Below are 22,560 nucleotides of genomic sequence, written 5' to 3' on the forward strand. Positions count from 1 at the left end.
ACTCAGTCACAACTGATATAAAATAAGAAGCATCTCTTGATGTAACAGGACTAACTCAGCTTGGCTTTCTCAAGTTTCACTTCTGATTGCTTCCTGTGATGATTGGTAAAGGTGAGTTTAACAACTCAGAGCAGGAGCAAATGGCTCAGTGGAAGACCCACAAGTCAATTGTCATGGGATAGAAACAAAAAGAATGGTTCTTACATAACTGCAATGGTTACAATCTGCCTACAAGAGAAAATAGTGCTGCTATGAATTGGGAGAGCAAGGTCACAATGGAAAACAACAGAACAGGCCCTCTGTTATTTCACTAGAGCATATCTGAATATAAACAGAACAACTCCCAACTCCAGCCCTGTGGAGGCCAATTAATTTAGGTGTATATCAAGGAGCACTGAGCAGGAAGCAAGAGAACAGTGCTGCTGTGGGTGCTTGGTGTGTGTGAGTACTCATGACCAGTAGCTGGGCAAAGATCACTGGAGATAATTTCTCTTTGGGAGTATTTCTTCCACGGTAGAAAAAGAACAATTACCATCTTGTTCATCTCAACATTTACTTAGCAGATGCCAGGCATGAGAGCTGTACTGACAGAAGGCAATCTGAACACATGCAGAAAAGCAAGGCTGACCTTTGACTGCTTAGGTACTGCCTTGCACTGCAGAGGCTTCCAGTTCTGCTACAAAATCCTGCTTCAAATCTGTACAGTCCGTCCTGCTTCACCAGCAGAGACAACCTTTCTACTCTTTGATGTTTTAACTGCATCGAGGCTTAGAAGGACTGATTTGAAACCGCGAGTTCGCAATGAAAGGTTTCCGAAACCCCGAATAAGAGATTCAGCCTGGAAAGGAGCCAGCAGATGGTGCTGTTGTACAGCAACACAGGATTTCCTTTTGTCCAGCTTGCAGATAGCAACATTGGGAGCGTTCACGTTTGACCTTGATTGAACATAAATCACGCCAGGGCTGAAATCACTCGATACTAAACAACTGCTACAGTCTCTCAGGTGGATTTCAATCCTCCCTCGAGGAAGAGGAAGAAGAGGAAGATGTATCAGGTTGCACTGGAGGGGCAGGCAAATAGCACTCCTCAGAAAGAGAAGTCTTAGTAAGGTTTTGATAAAGTAGTAGTCAAAATTGTTTTCCTAGAAAGCAGTCTGAAGGGGGCGGGCGGGAAAGAAGAGCAGCCTCAGACAGCTTGCTTCTCTTCTTTATTTTGCTCCTCTCTTCCTGTTTGCACATTTGGTCTAGTGCACTGCGTTTTCATAGTGAGATGTCTGTAGCACGGGGGCTACAAGGTGGCCTCTGGGAGAAGAGAGACCGGGGCCACCCCCATGCTGGACAGAGCCATTTCTAGATGGCTCAAAGATCGGGGCTGAATCAATGAGCTGGTCATGCCTCTGCACTTATGTGTTTAAGAAAGGGTAAAAATTGCTGTGCAGCAGCTGCAAGAGAAACAGTGAGAAAAACAAGCCTGCAGACACCAAGGTCAGTGAAGAAGGAGGGGAGGAGATGCTCCAGGTACTGGAGAAGATTCCCTGCCCCATGGAGAAAACAATGGTGGCATATGCTGTCCTCTTGCAGCCCATGGTGTACCACATCAGAGTAGATATACACACTGCAGCTCATGGAGGACCCCACACTGCAGCAGATGGATACATGCTAAAGGAAACTGCAGTCCATGGGGAGCCCACACAAAAGCAGCATCCTACTAAGATCTGCAGCCTGTGGAGAGGAGCCCATGCTGGAATATGTATTCTGGCAGGAACTGCAGCCCGTGGGGAAGCTGTGCTGGAGCAGTCCATTCAAAAAGAACTCAGCCTGTTATATAGACCCATTCTGGAGCAGTTTTTGAACTGCAGCCCGTGGGAAGGGCCCGTGCTAGAATAGTTCATGAAATACTATATGCTACAGAAGGGACCCAGCACAGAAATATGGGAAAAGGGTGAAAAGGAAGGAACAGCAAAGGGATTTGAACTTACTACAGCTCCATTCCTCTTACCCCTGCAGGGAGTAGGAGAATGTGGAAAAGTCGTGAGTGAAGTTGAGCTTGGAAGGAAGGTGGAGAAAGAGAAGGTGGTTTTAGTTTCTCCTTGGTACTCACTATTCTACTATGTCATTAATTATCAATGAAGTAAGTTAATTTTACCCAAGTTAAGTCTGTTTGCTTGTGACAGGTTAGCAATCTCTCTCTGTCCTTATTTTGACCTTCATTTTTCCCCTCTTACTTTCTCCCCTTGCTGAGGAGTGAGAGAGTGGCTTGGTGGGCACCTGAGGCAATGAAAAGAACTGTGCTGGGTCAACCTTGAAACACAGAATCATAGAATCACAGAATGGCCCAGGTTGGAAGGGACCTCAAGGATCATCAAACTCCAACATCCATGCCACATGCAGGGCCACCAACCTCCCCATTTAATACTAAACCAGGCTGCCCTGGGCCCCATCCAACCTGGCCTTGAACACCTCCAGGGACGGGGCATCCACATTCTCTCTGGGCAGCTGTTCCAGCATCTCACCACTCTGCCCATGAAGAACTTCCCCTTGATATCCAACCTAAATCCTCCCTCCTTCAACTTAAAACCACTTCCCCTTGTCCTGCCGTTATCTACCCTTGAAAGAGTTGACCTTGCCTGGTCTCCAGTCAAGACAGAAATAGCTTAATGAAAGCAAAACAAAGGCAACATACCAAATACTTGAGCAAACTCTGGATTGATTATATTGCTGTATTTCCTCTGCATAGAAATCCTGCTAAACACAAATCACCAGTTGCGTTTTTCTCTGCTTGTTGACCATAAACAGGGCTGTGCAGATTGTCTTTCTGGACCTTCTGACCACCTCTTTTGTATAGAGCACAAAAGCACAGGAAGGTCTGCAAAAACCAAATAGCCCTAACAAAATCCTTGATGTCATTAAGACCTCCTCCACTAGACAGCTGTCTTGCAAGGCCTTGTAACCTGCTGTGAGTTGAGCTGTCTGCTAGATAGACTGACCGGTTTTGTTCCCTTACCTGCTGCTCCAGCCATGTGCTCATCCACACTGAGCAGGAGCTCCCATGCTGCAGGATGGATGTCCCCATACATTTCCTCAGTGAGGACAGGAGCTGCCTTGATTAGCAGTGACAAAGGTGCAGGGGAGAGGCTCATAACCTGTAAAAATATTTAAAAATACAAGTGTCACAACCTACAGCTGAGCTGTGCCATCTGTCTTCAGTGAACACAGTCACATTTTTAATAATTACCCTAGTTTTGGACAGCATTTTATCTGGCTGATAGCTTCTAGTTTCAGTCATTTCAGATAATGTTCCACAGAAGAACATTGCTTTCAACCTACACTAAATCAGCAGTTCTGAGTCTGATGCTACTCACTTAGGTCACAAAACATGGATAAAGAGGACAAAAGGAAAGGAAAACTCTTCCAAGATGGTGCACATACACTGATGTCAATCCATGAAAATTTCAGACAACCAAGAATTGTCCATTACTTCTTCAAGAACACTGAACAAGAAAGAACAAAAGAAACTTCCTGTACACTGACAGGTTGCATCTAAATGAATTCGTGGTTTTTCTTCTGTTTTATTTTCTGTGTCCCAGTCTTGATGCATTTATCCCTATGGGAAGCCATGGTTGTTGATTAACATTTAATGGACCTATATCTTTAAAGGATTCTTTGCCAGGAGTTCCCCTAAAAATCTTAAATTTAGCATTACTCATCTCATGAAAACATGCAAGTCTGAACTAATCCACACTCAAGAACAACAGTTCTTTCCATCATATGGGCTTTGTGATCCATACACATTTTCCTTCTTGTTGCAGCCTGACCCAACATCTGTGTAACAACCTCCCCAACCAGTGTACGGCCTTGCTTAGTCAGTACCTGGTGCCTAATGTATTTTAACATTCCAGAGTCCTTCTTTCCTTCCAAGTTGATATCAATCACTCTCTTTTTTAGAGAGGGAGTTCTGAGGCATGACTTGTCTGAGCACTGAAAAGGAAAATAGAAAAAAGTAAGAAAGTGTTCTCATTTTGATTTCCTGAAGTTTGGAAAGGGAGATCATGTACAAGAGGAATTTCCATACACTAGAAGCTGCCAAGTACCAGAGGTGCAGCACCAAGCCCTTTCCTGTGCTAGCGACAGGCCTAGTATCAGTGAGATGACATCCCATTTTCTTCTCTTTTTAACACTGCTTTTCCCAATAAAAGCTTGAAGAAGACAATAAATCCAATGAGGACTGTGAACGTTCCTTGTGTAATCTTCACAGCTGACACTCGTGTATTTTAGGTGAACAGTATTTTAAACACAGAAGTGGTACAAAAGCTACAGCTTTCCCAAAAATTCCCAACTGAAATGTTTGCTGTGTGTAACACTTATTCCTCTCTCAGCTACATTTATCTTCTGCAGAGAGCATGTGACAACTCATTTTAAGACTTGAGCTTATGCCTCTCTGATTGTTGTCTCTAGCAGATTGCCAGTGCCAATGATAATGTCAAGGCCTGTTCATGCTCACTGTTCACAACACCAAGAGCTTTCCCAGAATGCTGTTTCCACAGATTTTCTCAAGCTGGTAGCATGCTGAGTAAAGCAGCGTCTCATTTTTCAGGGGGCTCAAAAGCCCCAGGATTAAATTTGTGTCATCCTGCTTTGCAGTTGTAGATGAAACAATATACAGCATTGCACAGTGTTCTTTTGCTACCTTTCATGAACACTGCCAGCTGCTCATCTTACGCCTGCCTTCCGTGGAGGAAACGCCTGCCTCTATTTCTTAATATCTAATTTACACACTGCTTTTCTATGCCAGAGGAAACATACGGGAATTGTTCTTTCCAGGAAAGCAGAATCATTACCTCATTTAATCTGCCCTGCGCTTTGTTCCATAAAGACACCCTTCTAACTTGACAGGAAACAAACAATCCACCGGTTGATAAAGAAACATTCAAAATTATTCTTATCGTCTTTCATTTCCACTTACGCAGATGAGAGCCGCTACCCAACTAAAATCTTGATGAGAGTTTCATGAACACTTTCGCTTCCACTGTTACTGCTAACCAGCAGGACGACTTCTGCCATTGCAAATATTCAGAAGAACATCTGTCTTTTGTGGCCGAAGCTGTATAGGCATTTACCAGATATTTACCTTATTCATTCGGTAGCTCTGTGGGTATTTTGCTGAACCAACAAATACATTTCCAGTGAAGTTAAAGGCACTGTGCATACGCCTAAAAAGGCATAACCCTTTTTAACTCTGTCTTGCAGAGATGATCATCAAAAGCATCTCACTAAAGAGACTGTAATATTAAAGACCGATGCTAACAATTATTAGAAAAGAGCTGAAATCTCAGATCCAAAAGAAATCTTGCAAGGTTTTACCAGAATTCCAGGAATGATTCTTGTTAACAGACAAGAATGAACGGGAAAAAAGGAATGAGACTCCAGGGGCTGATAAACAAATCTCATAAAAGAGCAGTACATTTAAGGTCAGCCTATAGGCATTTTAACATCCTTATCAGCAACCAAGTTTTTTCCTGAACAGTACAGTTTACATTCTTTCCATAATGCTAAATCACTTAGTAACTTTTTGCAGTACTGTGTTTAGCAAAGTGCTGTGTTCCTTTTCTCATGATAGAGCATTCTTTGAATACATTATGCAGTCCTTGAAGATACTTATGCCTTGCCCAGAGAACAAAACAAAACAAAAACCATAAAACCATGATAGATTTTCCATTTACTCACTTCTTTTTGCTTTTTGCCTCTTGCCACACTGTTCAATGTGCTGTTTTCTCGAAGTGAGTCCACTGTGTCTCCATACAGGAGTTTGATGGCACGGACGAGGCGGGCACAGGACCGGCTATGATGGAGGTAGCAGTGCGGGTGACAGTAGTCAATGTGAGTACATATGAAACTTTGCTGATTGCATAAGAGGATCATAACCTTGAAAGGAATAAAATTGGATAGTCACCTATAGAGTCATGCTGCATAGCATATGCAGCCAGTGATGGGGACGGCAGGCTGATATTCACAGCCTAGCTGGCAAGGCAAGATGCTCAACATAGCTTTTTGAAAAGGTAAGCCTACCTGTGCTGATCTCCACACCTGCAAGTAGTTTATGAACTGGCTAGGCACAGCTAAATAAACCTTGGTGTTAACAAAGCAGACAAAGGAAGAGAGCTGCTGTAGGTGCATATGTTTGGCTGGTGGCAAGATTATGGTTGAGGAAAACAGTACTCTCAGATCACAGAAAAACTATTCTATCTCCAGTCTGAGATGAAGACTTAGACTGGAAATAGTTAACTACTCAAGCACCATCAAAGATGCAAACCTATTAGATTCAGGGGTTAGTTTCCTTCAAGGACAGGGAAATGAAATATCTCAACACACTCTCAAGTACTAACTAGCTCTGCCAGTGCTTATGTGGTATACTTGCCTTGCTGTGCTTGGGTAGGCCCAATCCAGCCTAGTTTTATGTTAGCTGGCTCAGCTACTATATCTAGTGGTGATGCCATATGGCAGCAGAGAGCTGCAAAATCGGTCTAAGAAACAGTAAATATCTGGGCATTTTGCTCTACTAAGCCCTGCTTTGCTGTAGCAACACAACCATTAGGTCCAAACTAATCAATTAAAAGCAACCTTGGTAAGTATGCAATTCAGTGACTGCTCTCTGGTTGTACCTCAGAGGATTCATTCCTGGAGGAAGAGAGTTCAGTCCAGCAGCAGTTTGTACACAGGTCTTCAAGTCACAGATAACACCAGACCATTTGTAGTATTCCAAGGGAAACACTGGGGCATCTGCAAGCTGTTCACACTGTAGATCATAACTGGCCTTTATAAACCTTTCTCTTCATCGTACAGCCTAGTGTGGAAATACCTAGAACTACCAGAAGGAGGCTACCCCACACTTTCCATGCATTTAATACTTCTATAATAATAATTAATAATAATAGCTGCAGCCTGCCCACTCTTTCAGGTAAGGCAGCGACATCACTCTCCACTCTCAAATATCTAGGCTTTTGAAAAGTCAGGAGCTTAATTTAACACTAATCTCAGCAGCATATTTGGGATCGTTGTCTTTGCTCACTTGTTCTGGTATTACTTTATTTTGGGGTCAAACGGGGATAACTCAAGTCACTAATGCTGCATGAATGGTAAATCTGATCAGCACTGTACAGCCTCTACTGAGTCCTGGGTGCACTGTAAGTTGTAGTTACAGCACAGTGACACACAGTAAGGACACTATAGACAGGGCTGCCGTAAAGGAAATGTTGGTGCACGCAGAGAAGAAACTGGACCCAATGACCTTTTTGAGTGGTTTGCACGACTGCCAAGTAAAGCAGGGTTTTGCTTTGCTGCAGTTTTAGTTAACACCCACCCACAACTTCCTTCCAACAAACAAAAATGAGAAAGTTCTCATGTGATACTGGTACATGTGTGGCATTAACTTGAACAGAGGATGATTTAAATCATCCTTTCTCCTAAGCAGGATAATCAAACCAAGTGAGAAAAATAGCTCAAGTTCCTTTCATTTCATGCTTCGTGTTGAACAGTCCACACATCCTCCCACACTGAGTAAAGGCATCATGTTTTATCCTAAGCTGCTAGGTAGGGAAATGAATTTATCCTCTATTAATTCATCACTCAGTACACGCTTGCATGTCTACATACTCCGCTCAGTACAGTGGATTTTCCAGTTGACATGTAACCACTACCAGCAACAGAGAAGTGACAGAGAAGTAAGATAGTCAGGGACTGAGGTACTAGCTTGGAAAACACGGCCAATGATCCATACTTACATGCAGCCATGACATGTTCCGATGATAGTTCTCCTCCGTGCCTGTGCTGCTCAGCACCTCTGGCTCAATGCTAGGTTCGCTCGCGCTCCAAGGGCTCCCTTCTTCAAAAGAAAAATATCCAAAGGTGGTTGTTTTTATTGCTTCCTATATGCTTAAAGCCTAGGGACAGCACTTGTAAGCCAGGCAAGCCTTGTGGAAACAGACCACAGTACACTGAATATGCCACACTGCAAAACTGCATTTGGACACCCCTCCCCAACGTTGGTATCACGCTGGTTAGACAATTACAGTTCAGATGCCAATGTCTCACAGGCCATTTTTGTCAGGAGCAAACTGCTCCCTCCTCACATATTTTCTTTAGTGCAAAGGGAGGAGGAAATAAAAAAAAAACATCAGGAAGAACTTCTTCGCACCATTCAGATGCTATAAATGGTTGGTTTAGTGATCTGCATTGACTGGGCTCTGTGATTAAAAACATCAAAAAAAAAAATCCAACCAGAAGTGGCATCCAACTGGAAGCACCAGTGGACCAAGTAATCGCTAAATGCCCATGGAAACTGCTAACATTACGGGGATGAAAGGGGAAAAAAATCCTGATTCTAGCATACTAGTTCTAGAGAATTCAGGCAAAGGAGAGATTTATGTGGGAACAGCACTGAACCTTGTGTTTCCTGCAGCCATTTCATTACCTGTGGGTTTCCTATAATACTAACAGTACTGTTAAGGGACGACTGGAGATGAACTCTAGTTAATCCTTTCTTTCTCCTCTTTAAGTGAACTCTGACTTTCCAAAGACTACAGAACAGGCAATGCTACTCTCCATACTCTGCATGTTTACCTAATAAAACATCCTCTGATCAACATAAAAACGACTAGTAAGCTTGGGATGCTGTTTCCACTCTAAATGGATGCAAACCTTAGTTTTTGGTTAACAACTCTATTAGAGAGAGCCCCTTCAGTTCAATTGTGATGGAGATTTCTTCTGACAGGATGCATATTTGCTTTCTATAACATACATATACTGAGATTCATCTTTTTGAAAACTAAGGAAGGCAACTGTAAACTGTAAAAATAGATGTATATGCCAATATGTAGAAATACAGTATGTAGCACGCACATGTTATGTTCTACATACAGTTATATATATATATATACTACATGCCATATGGCATGCTTTGATATCATGTACTACATAAATATGAAGCACATGTCCACACATATATATATATATCCTATCTGTTAATATAGACAATAAAATATCATATGTACATATGACCTTATTCTTTATATCAGATGATTTAGGGGTGTGTGTATGTGCATATACACATGTGCATGTGCTCCCCTAAAGACAGCATGCATTCAGCTGGCAGACACCAGCATTCCAAGAGTTCATGCTGTAACACGGAGCTCTGAATGGACAGTCTGCACATGGAGCTGACCCTGCAGCCAAGCCTTCAGCAGCAGGATTTGAACCATATTCTACCCAGGCCCTACTTCTGGCAGTCCATGAAAAGGACTCTAGGTTTTTCCTACCTAGCCTGTCGGGGTGGGGGTCTGTGGTTGTTTCTAGCTCTGCTGCCATCACATCAAGAGTTTAGGACCTGCCTACTCATCCCCTCCCTTTCCACCCACTCATCTAAGTTACCTATATCAGTGACAGTGTCCCTGCTGTGGGACAGCTGCAGCTCCTCATTCTCAGACTCTGAGTCCTGCCGTGATAACTTGGTGCTCTTTAGGCTGCCGGCCCGGCGAATGCTGGAAAGGGAACCCCCCTTCTTCACCCGGAAACTGCGGGTTCCTTTAATCTGGAGCAAGCGGGAGCCTCCTATCCTGATCTTCCTGCTGGGAACTGTATTAAAAGAATAAAAGAGGACTTTTTTCCCCTTAATTTTTCCCCATTTTAGAAAAGAAATATATCCTGGCCCACCCCTCCCTCCCAACCTTGTGCTGCCAGCCTATGTTGCAGCATCTTTTCTTCTACCAAGAAATATAGGGCCAGAGGCTCCCTCCAAAGCCACTGCCAATGCAGCTCTGTCAATCAGGAAGTAAAAGTTTAAGGAAATGTGTTCTGCACCTCTTTTCCTGTAGACCTGGTACCTCGCCTCAGGCCTTGTCTGTATTTGGAATTAGCCCTTCTTCAACCACCAGCAAGTAGAGTCAGCTGCTCTAACAAAAACCCAAAAAGTGGACAAGGAAAAACTACGATTCACACCACTTTGAATCAATTCCTGCCAGGAAACAGAATCTGTCCAATGGATGCAAATTGCATTTTTCTTTGCCAGCCCCTGGGGTCTTCATTAGTGCAGAATCACTTCTTGCTAGGGATAGATGGCTGAATCCCAAGCATGAACAAGGCACCATGGAAAAACCTATTTTCTTGTGGGCCTGGGTTCTGAAAAACCCACTGAAATCTGCAGTAGAATCAACTATTCACACAGCACACGTGATTGCAGAAGGGTAGTCTGCTTCATGAGGTTAGCACACACGACTTCTTTGAAGTAAGATTTGCATAAATCCGTGTCTCTGCATGTTACTCTTCAGTCAATAGAATGCTTTAGAGGAAACAGGAGCACGTAGATCCTCTCCTTCAGACAAATCAGCAGCTTTCAGGCATTAACAACATCCATTAACACTCTGCATTTTTGATGAGCACAGACATGAAATGGTTCAATGTTCAAAGCACCAACCGTTTGCACTTTCGTTCTCCTCTTAGTTCAAAGGCAGTACATGGCAGTATGTCAGTCCAAATGTTGCAACACTCAGTCATTTTACTGCAGATCTAATCAGGCAGGGCCATGTGTGATTGATCGCTCTTTTGGAGTCTTGTTGAGAATGAACAGGACACAGTTTTTTTGGATACCGTGGGTAAGAAAATATTTCAAATGAATTGTATTTTGGCTTCGAGAAATAAAACAGACATACCTTTCCTGCTGAGAATGCTCCTAATTCCTCCAGAACCCAACACCCACTCCACTTCCAGTGACTAACACCCTGGCCGAAGACAGGATAGGTTCTGAGAGCTACTGTTCAGGCGTCATGGATCAGCTGGGCAAATCACTGTTGAGTGACCAGAGAATCTCCCTCCACGTGATCACGCTGAGTTTCTTAGCAATTGTTACTGGTTGAATTTTGCTCAGATCAATCTCTATACAGCTGCTCAGTTCACACAAACTCCAAACTACTTTAGCTCTTGTAACCGAATTTTGTAGAATACCGCGTTGGTGCCTAAACAGAATGTATGACACAGTGAGAGCCTGCATCTACCTAGCTTTACTGTCTACGTTTCAGACCTACCTGGAGCAGATTCTAGACAGTAAACCCGAAGCTTTTGGATTAGCTGATAAGTCATGCCTGGGGTGAGCAATGAGAACAAAGGTTTTAACACTCCAGAGTAAGTGAAAGGAAGCAGATTAGTATTCATCAGACAGGTAGAGATAAAGAGACCTGCCTCTGCAGGCAAGAAAAATTTAGTTATAGTCACACAGCAACATTTTCTTATCTAGAAATGTGCGATTACAAAAGATGCCTCTGCATCTTATGTGACCCAGGTAGATCCCCACAAGAATATGCTATGGCCAGGAAAAGAACATAATTATTGTAATTTTTAACTAAAACATTATCTTGCATTTATTTAGATTCCAGACACTTCAAATTCATTTCTTGCTAGCATATATTTAGGGATCGGCCTTCTTACTATTAAAATGTAGTTAAGAAGTAACTTTAGTAAGGAATACTACAGGACAGATTACAGAGAAAGGAAAATGGGGGAAAAAAAAACCAAAATCTAAAACTGCAGGAAAAATCATTTAAACAAAGTCAATTATCTTCTCAAAAATAATTCAATCCCACAGTAGGCCTGCAGCACAGTAACACATAGAGTTAACACCTCAGTCAGTACTGTCTCTAAGGAAAATGGGATAGTTTTCCAGCAGCACCACATTTTTGTAGGCGTTCTGTCATTTACAAGACTGCTGCCTGAGAGGCTGAAAAGGGTCTTCATGGAATTATGTAGCTATCTTCAAAAAAACCAAAACATTTCCTCATCTAAATAGTTAAGAGACATCTCATCCCACTGGGTTAAGATTATGAGATGGACCGTAGGCCGGTGTGCATCTCCGAGCTGCCATTACGTCAGGGGCACAAAACACTAGGTTAAGCATGAACTTAACTCACCTGACCTTTCTTAGAAAGAAGTCCCTAGCTGTGTTCACAGAACTAACTGTCCACGTGACAAACAAATTTGGAAGCAACTATACACTAGGTGAATCTTAGAAATGTTTCTTTCTTTACTTTCTACAGTAATTATGGTAGGGTTACAGCTGAAGACGACAAGGACTTTGTCCAAAGCCCTCTGAAGCAAACAAAAGTGCCTCTGAATCATCAATACACAGTACAGATCCTAGAGGATAACCAGCCACAGAATTCATCCTTTTCAAATAACTCTAAAACATCCTTTTTGAAACAATTACCAAAATTATCATTCAAACACCTGTGTCTCTATATGGCCTTTATAAGACAGGACTAAATAGTGCTTCCAGAAAACGTGTTTGAGGGAAAATCATTTACAGGTGACTCCTGGCAGTTTAGTTTCTACTTGCAAATTGAAATAATGACTGTATATTGTATTGCAACACTTGTACCATCAGGTAGTACGTGAGTTTTGCATGAGATGGCTTAAAAATGGAAACAATCTGCTTTTCTCAGCAAACACAGTGAGCTTGAGGTTTGCTTGTACAGTATACAGTATGTTGGTAACATTAATCTGCTAGCCATCAAAAGCCACGTATGTGTGTTTTTTTCATGTGGTAGCAAAGAATTCAAGAGATCAAGTGATCACCCACTAATTCCATGAGATGCCATGACTTCCAAACCAGTACAGATTTTCACAGAAAAATCCCAATATTCCCTCCTATCTCTGGTTTTCACAAAATAAAATAAAATAAAGTGTAATCAGAATAAGAAACAAATAAAACCACCTTTGATCTTTATTTATGAAGCGTATCAAATAGTGATGCTTCTAACAGCATGGCACTGAGATACAATTCCATGTAAAACATCCTCCCTTCTAGAAATCTTGCAGTGCTCTCAATTGGTTTCAGTCATAGCAGTGCTTTGTATAATTTAAGATCTTTGCTTCTCACATTCGATATATTGAAACCTGAAGGCAAAAAGCATCTCAGAAATGATTCAGAGCCAGGTGACTCCACGGCCTCCTGCTTTTTAACACAGTCTATGCAAATGAAAACATAAAATCAAGCGCCACTTCACAAGCCTGAAGAATACACAAGCCTTGTTGTGCCAACAAACCTTTTTTCTCCTCGAAGCCAGCCTCAGATTTGAGGGTGTGGCTGCTGCTGTGCAGGGAATCCTTTGAATCTTCATTTTCATCCAGAACCCCAGCAAAGCTGATTTTTCTTTCATACCTGTGCCGGTCCATCTCAGGGTCCAGACGTAGCCTACAGCTCTCCAGATCCTGTTGGCAGCATGTAGACCACACAGATGTGCAACCAGTTTGAATCACCATCTTTTTCCATTACAACCATTCAGGAAGAATGGTTCAGATGACTACTTATTTCTGGATAAAATTACGTAGGCTCAAGAGGTCTCTTACTGGAATTTCTATACAAACTCCTACTGATGTTCCTGGGAACTACCTGGAACATGGCAAAGTCTATTATTCTAAGAGCTGGCTAGGGGGAAAAAGAAGAGTTTGGTCAAACATATTCTAGACTGAGTGTGTTGAAATGGATTAGCTGATACTAGTTTATTTCATGCCAGTGGAAGGCCCCAAACAATCTGCAGTCAGCTTTGCATCTGCGTGGAAAATGAACACAAATGACTGTCAGAAAAGCTAACAGTTGAGTAGAACAAGGGAAATATTTTGACTTTGCTCAACAACAAAACCAGGGATATAATATATAACTCAAGTAATGGCTTGTAGTGTATTTGGCATTAAAAATTTCCATGTTGATAGCTTAAAAAGTTATCCAACACAAACAGTTTAGGCAAGAGACCATGAGCTTTTATCCTGAACAAATCTGAACCTAAGCCACAATAGCCCTACAGATACGTTCCTAGGGTACGGTCAGAGTTATCCCCCTTGAAGTGTTTCAACACGTGACTCCTCACTGCTGTTTGTCAACGTGTACACATTGGAAATTGCTGTCCCCACAAAACTAAATGACAAAATGAAAGACATTTTTTCAGTGCATCACACAAAAGTACATATTAGCCACCATATTCTTAGCTTTAAGACAGCTACTTTGCTGAGATGAATCCTAAATCCTGGTATTACCCTACTTTTGGACGTAGCCATTTCTTACATAGCAAAAATATCAACAAGGTGTTTAGGAAGACTCATGCTGAATTTCTCTGTGCTTTTTATTATTGCCATTCTTACATACCCGGGGGCTGAGTCACTTCTTCATAGTTCAACTACAGCCTTTGAAATCAGCCTCAAATCCTAACTACAACAACGCTGAGCCATCACCCTTTCAAGAACGACTGTTATCAGCAAAATTTGGCCCTTCATTAACAAAAAGAACAACAGTAGAGCTAAATCCTCTGCGCTCTCTTAGAAATCTGACTTTTCACTCTTCCCTCAAAAAATGTAGTCTGATTTCCCGAGGAAATTATGCTTACAAGATCATACTGCTTATGTGTCATTCTATGTTCATCACCTCTGAATTTGCTGGCCACTTCCAACATAACTTGACAGAAGACAGCTGACAGAAGACAGCCTGCGTATTTCGTGAAACAACAGGTTGAAGGTGATGTTAAATGCATTAATTGACATAAGAAAATCCACATAAGAATGAGCTGCTAGAAATTATGAGGTTCTGCCATTCGGAAAATTAGCTGTCACCTTATCAGATGCTTAGCTTATTACTCATGCTAATATTTGCCTGTGTCTCTCTTAGGCTCACGGAAGTCTCGTTCATTCTTTGCTTCTTTCCTTTCTTTCCTTTGTTCCTTCAATTCTAATGATAAGACAACACAAAAACTGCAACCATGACAAAGAAGTGCATGCTCCAAGCTTCTGCAAATGCTCTGCCAATCATCTTCTCTCCTTTCTCCTAACTTCTCTGTTGAGTGTCAGCTGACACTCTTAATCAGCTATGTTGCACTTGAACTGCCATTTGTTGCACTCTCAGGTACTCCAAACAGTTTCTCAAGCCACCTGCTGCTTTCTCCACTTTGAAACTTCCTTGGACTTCCAAGACATATTCTGCTTCCCTAGTCTTACCTTTCTAATTGGCTCATTTGATGCACGCCGCCCTAACTATCTTCCTAACAGACAATGGCTCCTTTCCCTCTGCGTCAGACATTCCTTTGAGTTATCCCAGCCTCTCTCTCCTCAGAAAGGCACAGAGCACAGTGACTTTGCTGGCACATCTCCCTCTCCTGTTCCTATTGCCCACTTACCACAAGAGGCTCGGGACGTGGCCTAGGCATGTATGGAAAGGTCTCTCGAAGGAAAGTGGTAATCTCCAGGAGGAGCTGGCAGGCTGCCATTTTCAGCGCAAAAGGACAACAACATTTGGTAGGATTCACAGTGCCTAGGAAAAAATATTTCTATGGTGAGCAAGGAGATGATGCAAAACGTTGAACCAGAACGTGATGGACGTTTTTATGTATGGTGCACAATACAAGCTGCACTAAAAAAGGAAAATCCAGAGTTCCATCTATGCCACTCTTCCTACACTAAAAGGATCATAATAGTACAAATATCAATCCATGCATTTACTGGCACGTGGCACAGTGCCAAACACAGTCCAGTATTCTCCAACATATCACACAGTGTATAGTGAGCTATCTACTAAATTAACATGATCTTTCAGTATTTTATACACCTTCTCATTTAATGCTGATACAAGTGAAGAAGTAGATATCCTTCTGTCTCTTTACAGTTTTGCATTCAGACAAATCTTCTGCAATACTGAACGTAGGAAAGTTTCTCAGTATATATATGGAATTATGATTAGCCAGCAAAGTACTGCATCTGTTACTAAGAACTACCCTGATAACTCAAAAATGCAGTCTCCTCCGAAATCGAGCTTCTTTATTTGTGTGCACTGAAGCCAAATGCCATTCAAAGATAATTAAAGAAAAAAATAATCCAACTGCATATTCAAGTTATACATTCAAGTGCTTAACCTATAACAAGAGAAGGGAAAAGGGATGACCCAAATACTTGAAGTTTTGCTTGACTGAGTCTAGACTATCAGCTTCAGAAGTCCTACACGTCATAAGCAATCTAAGCTTAAAAAGTATGAAACATTCTTCAGTGCTTGATAAATTTTAAAAATGCTAGTTAGGATTAGGAACAGTACAAAAAAAAAAGTATTTAAAAAACTAGTTGTGATAATGATGAACTGCAACCATCTTTTAGTGTTACCTCATATTTACCATCTCCAGGAATTATAGAGAAGTTCGTTTTTGCTTGCTTTCTCTGATGTATAATCTAACAACTTTTTTGCAAAGAAACAGTCCAAACCAAACAAGAAGGCACTGCCAGCATCAGATAAAACCGGATTAATTCTAAGAATCTCGTTAATTCCTCTGTACATGCTACGTGTAGTGAAGATGGACTCCACACAGACTAAAATAATCTGAGCTGTTAAACAGAGATGAGCTGCATGGTGTAATGGAAAATCCATCAGCATACTTTATGCTCCTCGGTCTAATTCCTTTGTGCTCAGGGCAGCTTCTGGAAAGGTCTGTCTTCCACACAAAAGCTGACTGGATATCTTCTATCTATAACATGGCTTCCAGGCAAGCACTTGAGCTTTTACGTGGCTTTCTAGCCCACAGCGTGTTCTGTTTGCTCACCTTACGCTGCCTTGTTAAAGCAGTTCCATGTCACCCTGGTGAGTGCCCAGCATCAATTGCTGAACAGGGACAGAAAGCCTGTTCCATCACTTCAATACAGGAATGTTCCCCACCTTTTAAAAGGCACTCACGGTACAGGAGAGGAAAAAATTTATGTGCGTTCTCCTGCTCTGGATATACCTCCTGAGCAGCCAATAAAACATCCAGAACAGCCACCCACACTCATATTGCTTCTAGTGCTGGCACACCACAGAGTGGCACATGTGAAGGTCTAAGCTCAGTGTTAATACCTATCTTGACATCACTTCCCACAAATGCCATTTCCACCTCCTCCCCTTAATCCCAAAGCCGACCTTCATGTAGTGATAAGAACAAACCTAGGATCACAGCAGAAGAAACCAGAAGATACATAAACAGTGCTAGCACACTACATCCATAAACAACAGTACATGTAAACAAGAAGTGGCACATTACAGCACAGACATATATACAAATGGTGTCTGGAGAGGACATAATGTTTGTTATCACCTTCACCTACACCCATGACGGTATCTGTTTTGACTGAACTTCTTTTGCTTCACAGGCTGTTATAATCTGCATATCTGTCTAGACTTGCAGAATCAGTGATTTATCACCACCCTCCCACCCTTACGTACACACACACACACAGTGTGTATTTTAGTTGTTGGTACACAGGTTTTTTGATGATGCTTTTTATACCACTGTGCCTTACTTCTGCTTGAGAATCAGGCAAATATTTAGTGAAGTCAAGATTTAAAAGCCTTTGGCAGAGCTGCGCCGAGACACATCAGGTAAGGAGATCATTCTTCAAGATTAAGAAACAGAAAAGCAGGTAGTCTTACAAAATATTTTGGCAGAAATAACTGGAAACAACGGGAATCTGAACCATTTTTGGCACTGAGATGGCAGCAAGACTCAATAAATAAATCATTCTGCATATAATTGCCGTTGCCAGTATACAGGAATTGCAACTCGCTATCTGTTCTGCCCCCTCCTTTTTCTTCAAAGTTTCTCAGTACTGCTATCCCTCTATCATGTTGTACATCAAGGCACAGAAAGAACAGGGAAGGAAGCTAAGGCGGAGGTGAGGGACTGGGAAATACAGCTGAGTGGCAAGAAGATGAAAAGAGAAGAAAAATTAAGTGCTCCTAAAGCAGAGGTTCTTACAAGCGGGGGTTCTTGTAGTAAAGGGAGTCTCCTTACTGTCATCTAAAAAGTCTTCTTCCTCATCCTCCTTTCTCAGGCGCCTCTTGGTCTCCTCATCATAAATGAGGCCCAGCAGGTTGGCAGGGCTCTCACTCTCAGCGTGGCACAGCTCGTTGAGGCGGACACCAATTGCCTGCAGACAGGGAGAAGAAGAAAGCATAAGAAGGTGAGGATTTCAGCCCAACCTTGCAGTCTGTGGAGATGTTCCAATCAGAAGATAGCATACTGGCTTCACATTTACTGTCTGCAAAATGCAGGAAAATAAAGAAAGGAATAATAAGAGAGCTTTTGCTACCAAAAGCATTATTTGTTTCCCCGTGATCTTTTCAACCAAATTTTGCAAACTGCCTTGTTTCAGGAGGAATTTTTTTTTGCACATCAGGTTAAATAGCAAGAGCCAAAATGGCACAGGATAGGCAAAAAGTGATTAAGTCATTATCTTGTAGGAATTTCTTATTCTCCCTCCCTCCTATAAGTGTGACAGTTTTGTGATAAGCGTTTTCACTGAGAACATATGTCTTCAGTTCAAGCAACTATCCTGCCACTTAGGGATCCAGTAAAAATCCCCTGTTCCTCCACATGAGCTGCATGCTTGTGGGAAAGTCTGCTTTCATCTTTAAAGGAGCTGAGAACTTCCTCTATCAAATAGCATTTTTGTGCTCCTCGTATCTGTTGTAGCTTCCACTGAAATAAGTAGGAGGTATTACTTTTGGAGTGACCTACACATATAACAAAGACAGGCAAAAAGATTTCTACTGAATACTGTTACGTTCTCTACAAGAGCATTGACTGTTTATTTGTTGCTAGTTTGTCAGCATCCTTATCAGCACGTAAGCAGCCCTTGCGTTGCTGTCAGCAAAGCTACAGATAAGGATGTGTTCACAAGAGATTTACTTTCCTGCTAAGGCACTTCAAAGGTTTTTTTTGTTGCTGTTGCATAAAGGTAAAGAGAACATGGACAAGAATGTTAAGTTTTATCCTGTGATAATATCACTTCGATAGAGAGGAAATGTTTTTAACCTTGAAGTTCTAACCAGCACTTGTCATTTGGCTTCCTTGGTTTAGGGATGGTTTCAGAGAAAGATATTAAAGAGGATTTCTGAATCTTCCAGAAGTCAGACTGATGATCATGCAAGCACTGTGTAATTTTCCTCTCTCAGATGAAGCAAAGCAGAAACAAATAAGCAGTCACAAAGAAGCAGCATTTACAGCTGTTTTTCCTTGTTATTTAGCAGTTCCTGTGAAATCCAGCAACAAAGAAGTGGCTAGATTCTGCTACACAAAAAGAATAAGGTGTTATTATATTGTGGTTTGCAAGCTGATGCAAATAGTTGCCAATCTCAGCAATCTGCACATTGCCAAATAAACTCCACGTCTCTCAATTTTTTCCCTTTCATGTTTCAGTCTGTTGAGGAAGAAATGGTCTGCTTGCATCTGCAGAGAGCAATGATCTATCACATATGATTTATGCTATTCTCCAGCCTTACATTAAAGCAATCATACACAATCCCACAGCACCCTACCTAAAGACAACTGATTTCTTATTATGTATTACCTGTATTATCCTTGGTTACTTACTTACTTACTTACTTATTCTTAAATGTGTGAAATGTCTTACAATAAGCATCACATCTTTAGCAGGTATGGGCTTCCAAAGAAACTGCAAGTGCACTGACAGGACCAGACCGTGCTATTGCCTTGCTCACATACTGCCAGAGATCATGGTCAAATGAAACTAGAAGAAGCCAATCTATCTTTTTAGATGACATTCAGTAGCTCTGCAAAATTCCTTGCCAAAGAATTGCAAGTGTGCAAAAAGAAGTATGTCAAAGAAATCCACTGAAGGTTATGAATACACAACATCACATCTAAGCTACAAATCAATATATGGAAGCTAGATAAAATCCACTGCTGCTACTCTTCACTAAGCATTCACATGTGCAAAGTGATGGAGACGGGAGAGCGTGCCAAAAGGATCTTGTGACTGAACATGGTAAGGACAGGGACAGTGTCTCCATTACATCCTAACAACATAAATTTTGACCACAGCTGATCTTGGCAAGCTGTGAAATGCAATTTGGAAGGGAGGCTTGAAATTAACTTCGCATTTTGGTTGGGTCTTAAATGTAAACAGAAGAGAAACAAGCTCTTACATCTCCCCACTGGTAGAAGAGCTTAGCTGCATTCCACTGCAGTTTCTGGTTCCTTTTGTTGCCAACAATAGGAGAGCGTCCACGGGACAGGCCTTTCTTCGTAATGTTCACATGGTGGCCCTTCATCCACTCGGGCCAGTTGCCACGGTTGCAGCGATGAACGAAACGTGCACACTCAAGGAACAGGGCTGCTCTCGCCACTACAGGAGCTTCCTGAAATGTTTGCAAAAAACCACTTTAAATACACACACATTCAAAACAATAAATATTAAGAGGACTTCGTGCTTTTATCAATTGATCGTAAGCTTGCCATAGTGTCACACAGACTGAGCAATCTCTTCTTCAAAGCCTGAAACCAGGATTTCTGCCTCAAGCTAATAAAATCAAGGCCCATAACACTGATCAGTTACGCTTAGTTGAACCACCAGAGGGGCAAAAAAAAAACACATTATAAAAAATCTTCTGTTTCACTATCCCTCTATAATCATTTCTTCCAGAAACCACCCAACTACCAGAAAGCAGAAGTGTTTATAGGACGCTTCTACTGGAGGAGTGACTCATATTTTCTTCTCACCTCTAGTAAGCCTGCAAAGTAAGCAGCACGGACATATGAATCCTAGCATTTGTCATGTTATGTTTTGCTTGTGCAGCTCGGGGTGGAAGCATGAATGGAGGCTTGCTGAAACTAGGAAAAGTGCTGTTTTGCCCTTACAATAAGCAGATACAAAGAGTGAAATGCTCTACTGGCATAAGTCAGCAGAATTTCACTGACCTAATTGCAATAGCTTTAGCAAGCACATACAATCTAGTAGTGAAACTTAGTATCAACCAGCTGAGATCCTTGTATATTTGCCATGGGGACCCTCCACCCTCAACATGGAGGAGAAATTTTCTTTAATGGGAGCCATAATATTGAGCATACCTTTGTCTGAAATGGTCCAATAGGACCCAAGTTAGCTCAACACAGAGCACTTCTGTGACACACAAATATGTTCAAAAATGGACACTGTAATTTGTTTCCTAAAGGGTGGCTGAGTCTTACAACTTTCTTCCCAGCAGTCTACAGCTCTGTGAAAGTAACATCTTAACAACTGTGGAAAATGACTAAAAGTGAATAGTGCTCCTTATTTCCATTTGATCTTCTCCCTCTTTTCCTGTCGCAGCTTTCACAAGCAAAAGCCCCCAGGCCATCAGGTTGTAAAATACAATAACAATAAAACAATGTCCACATTTCACAAGCTGGCTTCGAAGGGTCCCTAGCAAGAATTTCAGAGAGTACAAAAACACGTGTTCCACACACTGAGATGCTGCCAGCCTTAATGAGACAATTCACACAGATGAGCATCTCTTTATCTTCTTCAACTCTGGTCCATGAACAACAAATGGTCCCTGAGATCACAGAAGATGGCCCACAGTTGGTCTGTACAACATGATTAAATGGTGTTTCCAGTAGTGCTTTAATCAAAAGTTGAAAGCAAATTTTCAAGCAATGCTCCAAGAGTTTGAGAACTGCTCTAAGAAATTACATACTACAGATAAACTTAGAGAAATTAATCCTGATGGAAAAATGGACAGAAATAACTACAGGATGGAAAAAAAAAACACACCTTCTCTAAAATACTGTAAAAGAACAAAAAGGGAGGATGGATTTTATGCTGTCCATACTAAAAAGAAAACACACATTACCTGCTTCCTGATGCATCTTGTTGCTGCTTAAAGCTGCAGGCTACTAACTTCCTTCATCCTTTGAATAGAATACGAGCTCTTTGCTTGTATTTTATTCAAATGATGGAAGAATATGGCAATGTTTTAGTCATTCACTGAAGTAGGAAGTACATTAATGTTGACCCAAAGTTCTGACCAGGAAGGCAGAAATCTTCAATCAAACACCGATCAGCAACCGAAACAAAGCTAACACCTCTCACATTACAAACTGCTTACTGCCCACATGAAACATGGAAGACAGATCATGTAAAACTTCTTGGTCCTGTTGTTTTCATTCTCACACAGTAAAACCTTATCCAGACTTGGAGACATTAATTACTGGGAAAATGAAGTCCCACCTTTGGTATCCTGTTTCAGTTCACTACTCATAAAAATCACGATTTCTTAGTAGACAGGAATCTTGTAAAGATAAATGTTCTAAAGGTTTCGGAAGCACTCAACTAATACAATTAAGGGAGCGTATCTAGGATAGGGAGTGAAGGGCAGGAGGAATGTGGCTTAGCACAGGAGTTCCAAATTCAGAAACACTGGAATGCCCCCCCGCATGAAAGAGGACTTCCTGAACATCGTGAGGCATAAGCTCCTCGTGACAGCTTACCTGAGGCTCAGTGTAAACTGAAGCAGCAGCAAGAGAAAGATGAAGATGTGACAGAATGAACAGGGATGGATTCACACCACAGAGAAACACATCACAAATGGAGAGAAATGAATCAGGCAGGCGATGCATAGCTGAAAAGAACACAAGTTTCCACAATCACTGTCAAAACTTAACATAGCAGCAATACTCTCACAAGCTGGTCCCTGCCTGTGAAACAGTTCACAAGTCCACTTTTAACATTAGACCTA

General features: G+C 41.6%; 1 protein-coding gene across 3 annotated transcripts in view; it reads right to left on the bottom strand.

The window, feature by feature from the left end:
- The window catches only part of UNC80 (unc-80 homolog, NALCN channel complex subunit), a 121,228-nt gene that overhangs the window by 47,966 nt on the left and 50,702 nt on the right, over positions 1-22,560 (bottom strand). For 2 of the 3 annotated variants that reach the window (XM_042822266.1, XM_042822265.1), the window contains exons 23-30: positions 19,990-20,202; positions 17,834-17,969; positions 15,203-15,336; positions 13,085-13,250; positions 7,778-7,878; positions 5,724-5,921; positions 3,870-3,977; positions 3,004-3,142 (exon numbers count right to left, since the gene is read on the bottom strand). In XM_042822266.1, coding sequence (XP_042678200.1) covers positions 3,004-3,142; positions 3,870-3,977; positions 5,724-5,921; positions 7,778-7,878; positions 13,085-13,250; positions 15,203-15,336; positions 17,834-17,969; positions 19,990-20,202 — 1,195 coding nt within the window. Of the gene's footprint in view, positions 1-3,003; positions 3,143-3,869; positions 3,978-5,723; positions 5,922-7,777; positions 7,879-9,422; positions 9,627-13,084; positions 13,251-15,202; positions 15,337-17,833; positions 17,970-19,989; positions 20,203-22,560 lie in introns of all 3 variants that reach the window. The other variant, XM_042822264.1, reaches the window with a different exon arrangement.

Source organism: Centrocercus urophasianus, unplaced genomic scaffold (genome assembly GCF_019232065.1).
Source record: "Centrocercus urophasianus isolate 14NV4802_14NV808 unplaced genomic scaffold, USGS_Curo_1.0 seq_20, whole genome shotgun sequence".
Classification (NCBI taxonomy): Eukaryota; Metazoa; Chordata; class Aves; order Galliformes; family Phasianidae; genus Centrocercus; species Centrocercus urophasianus.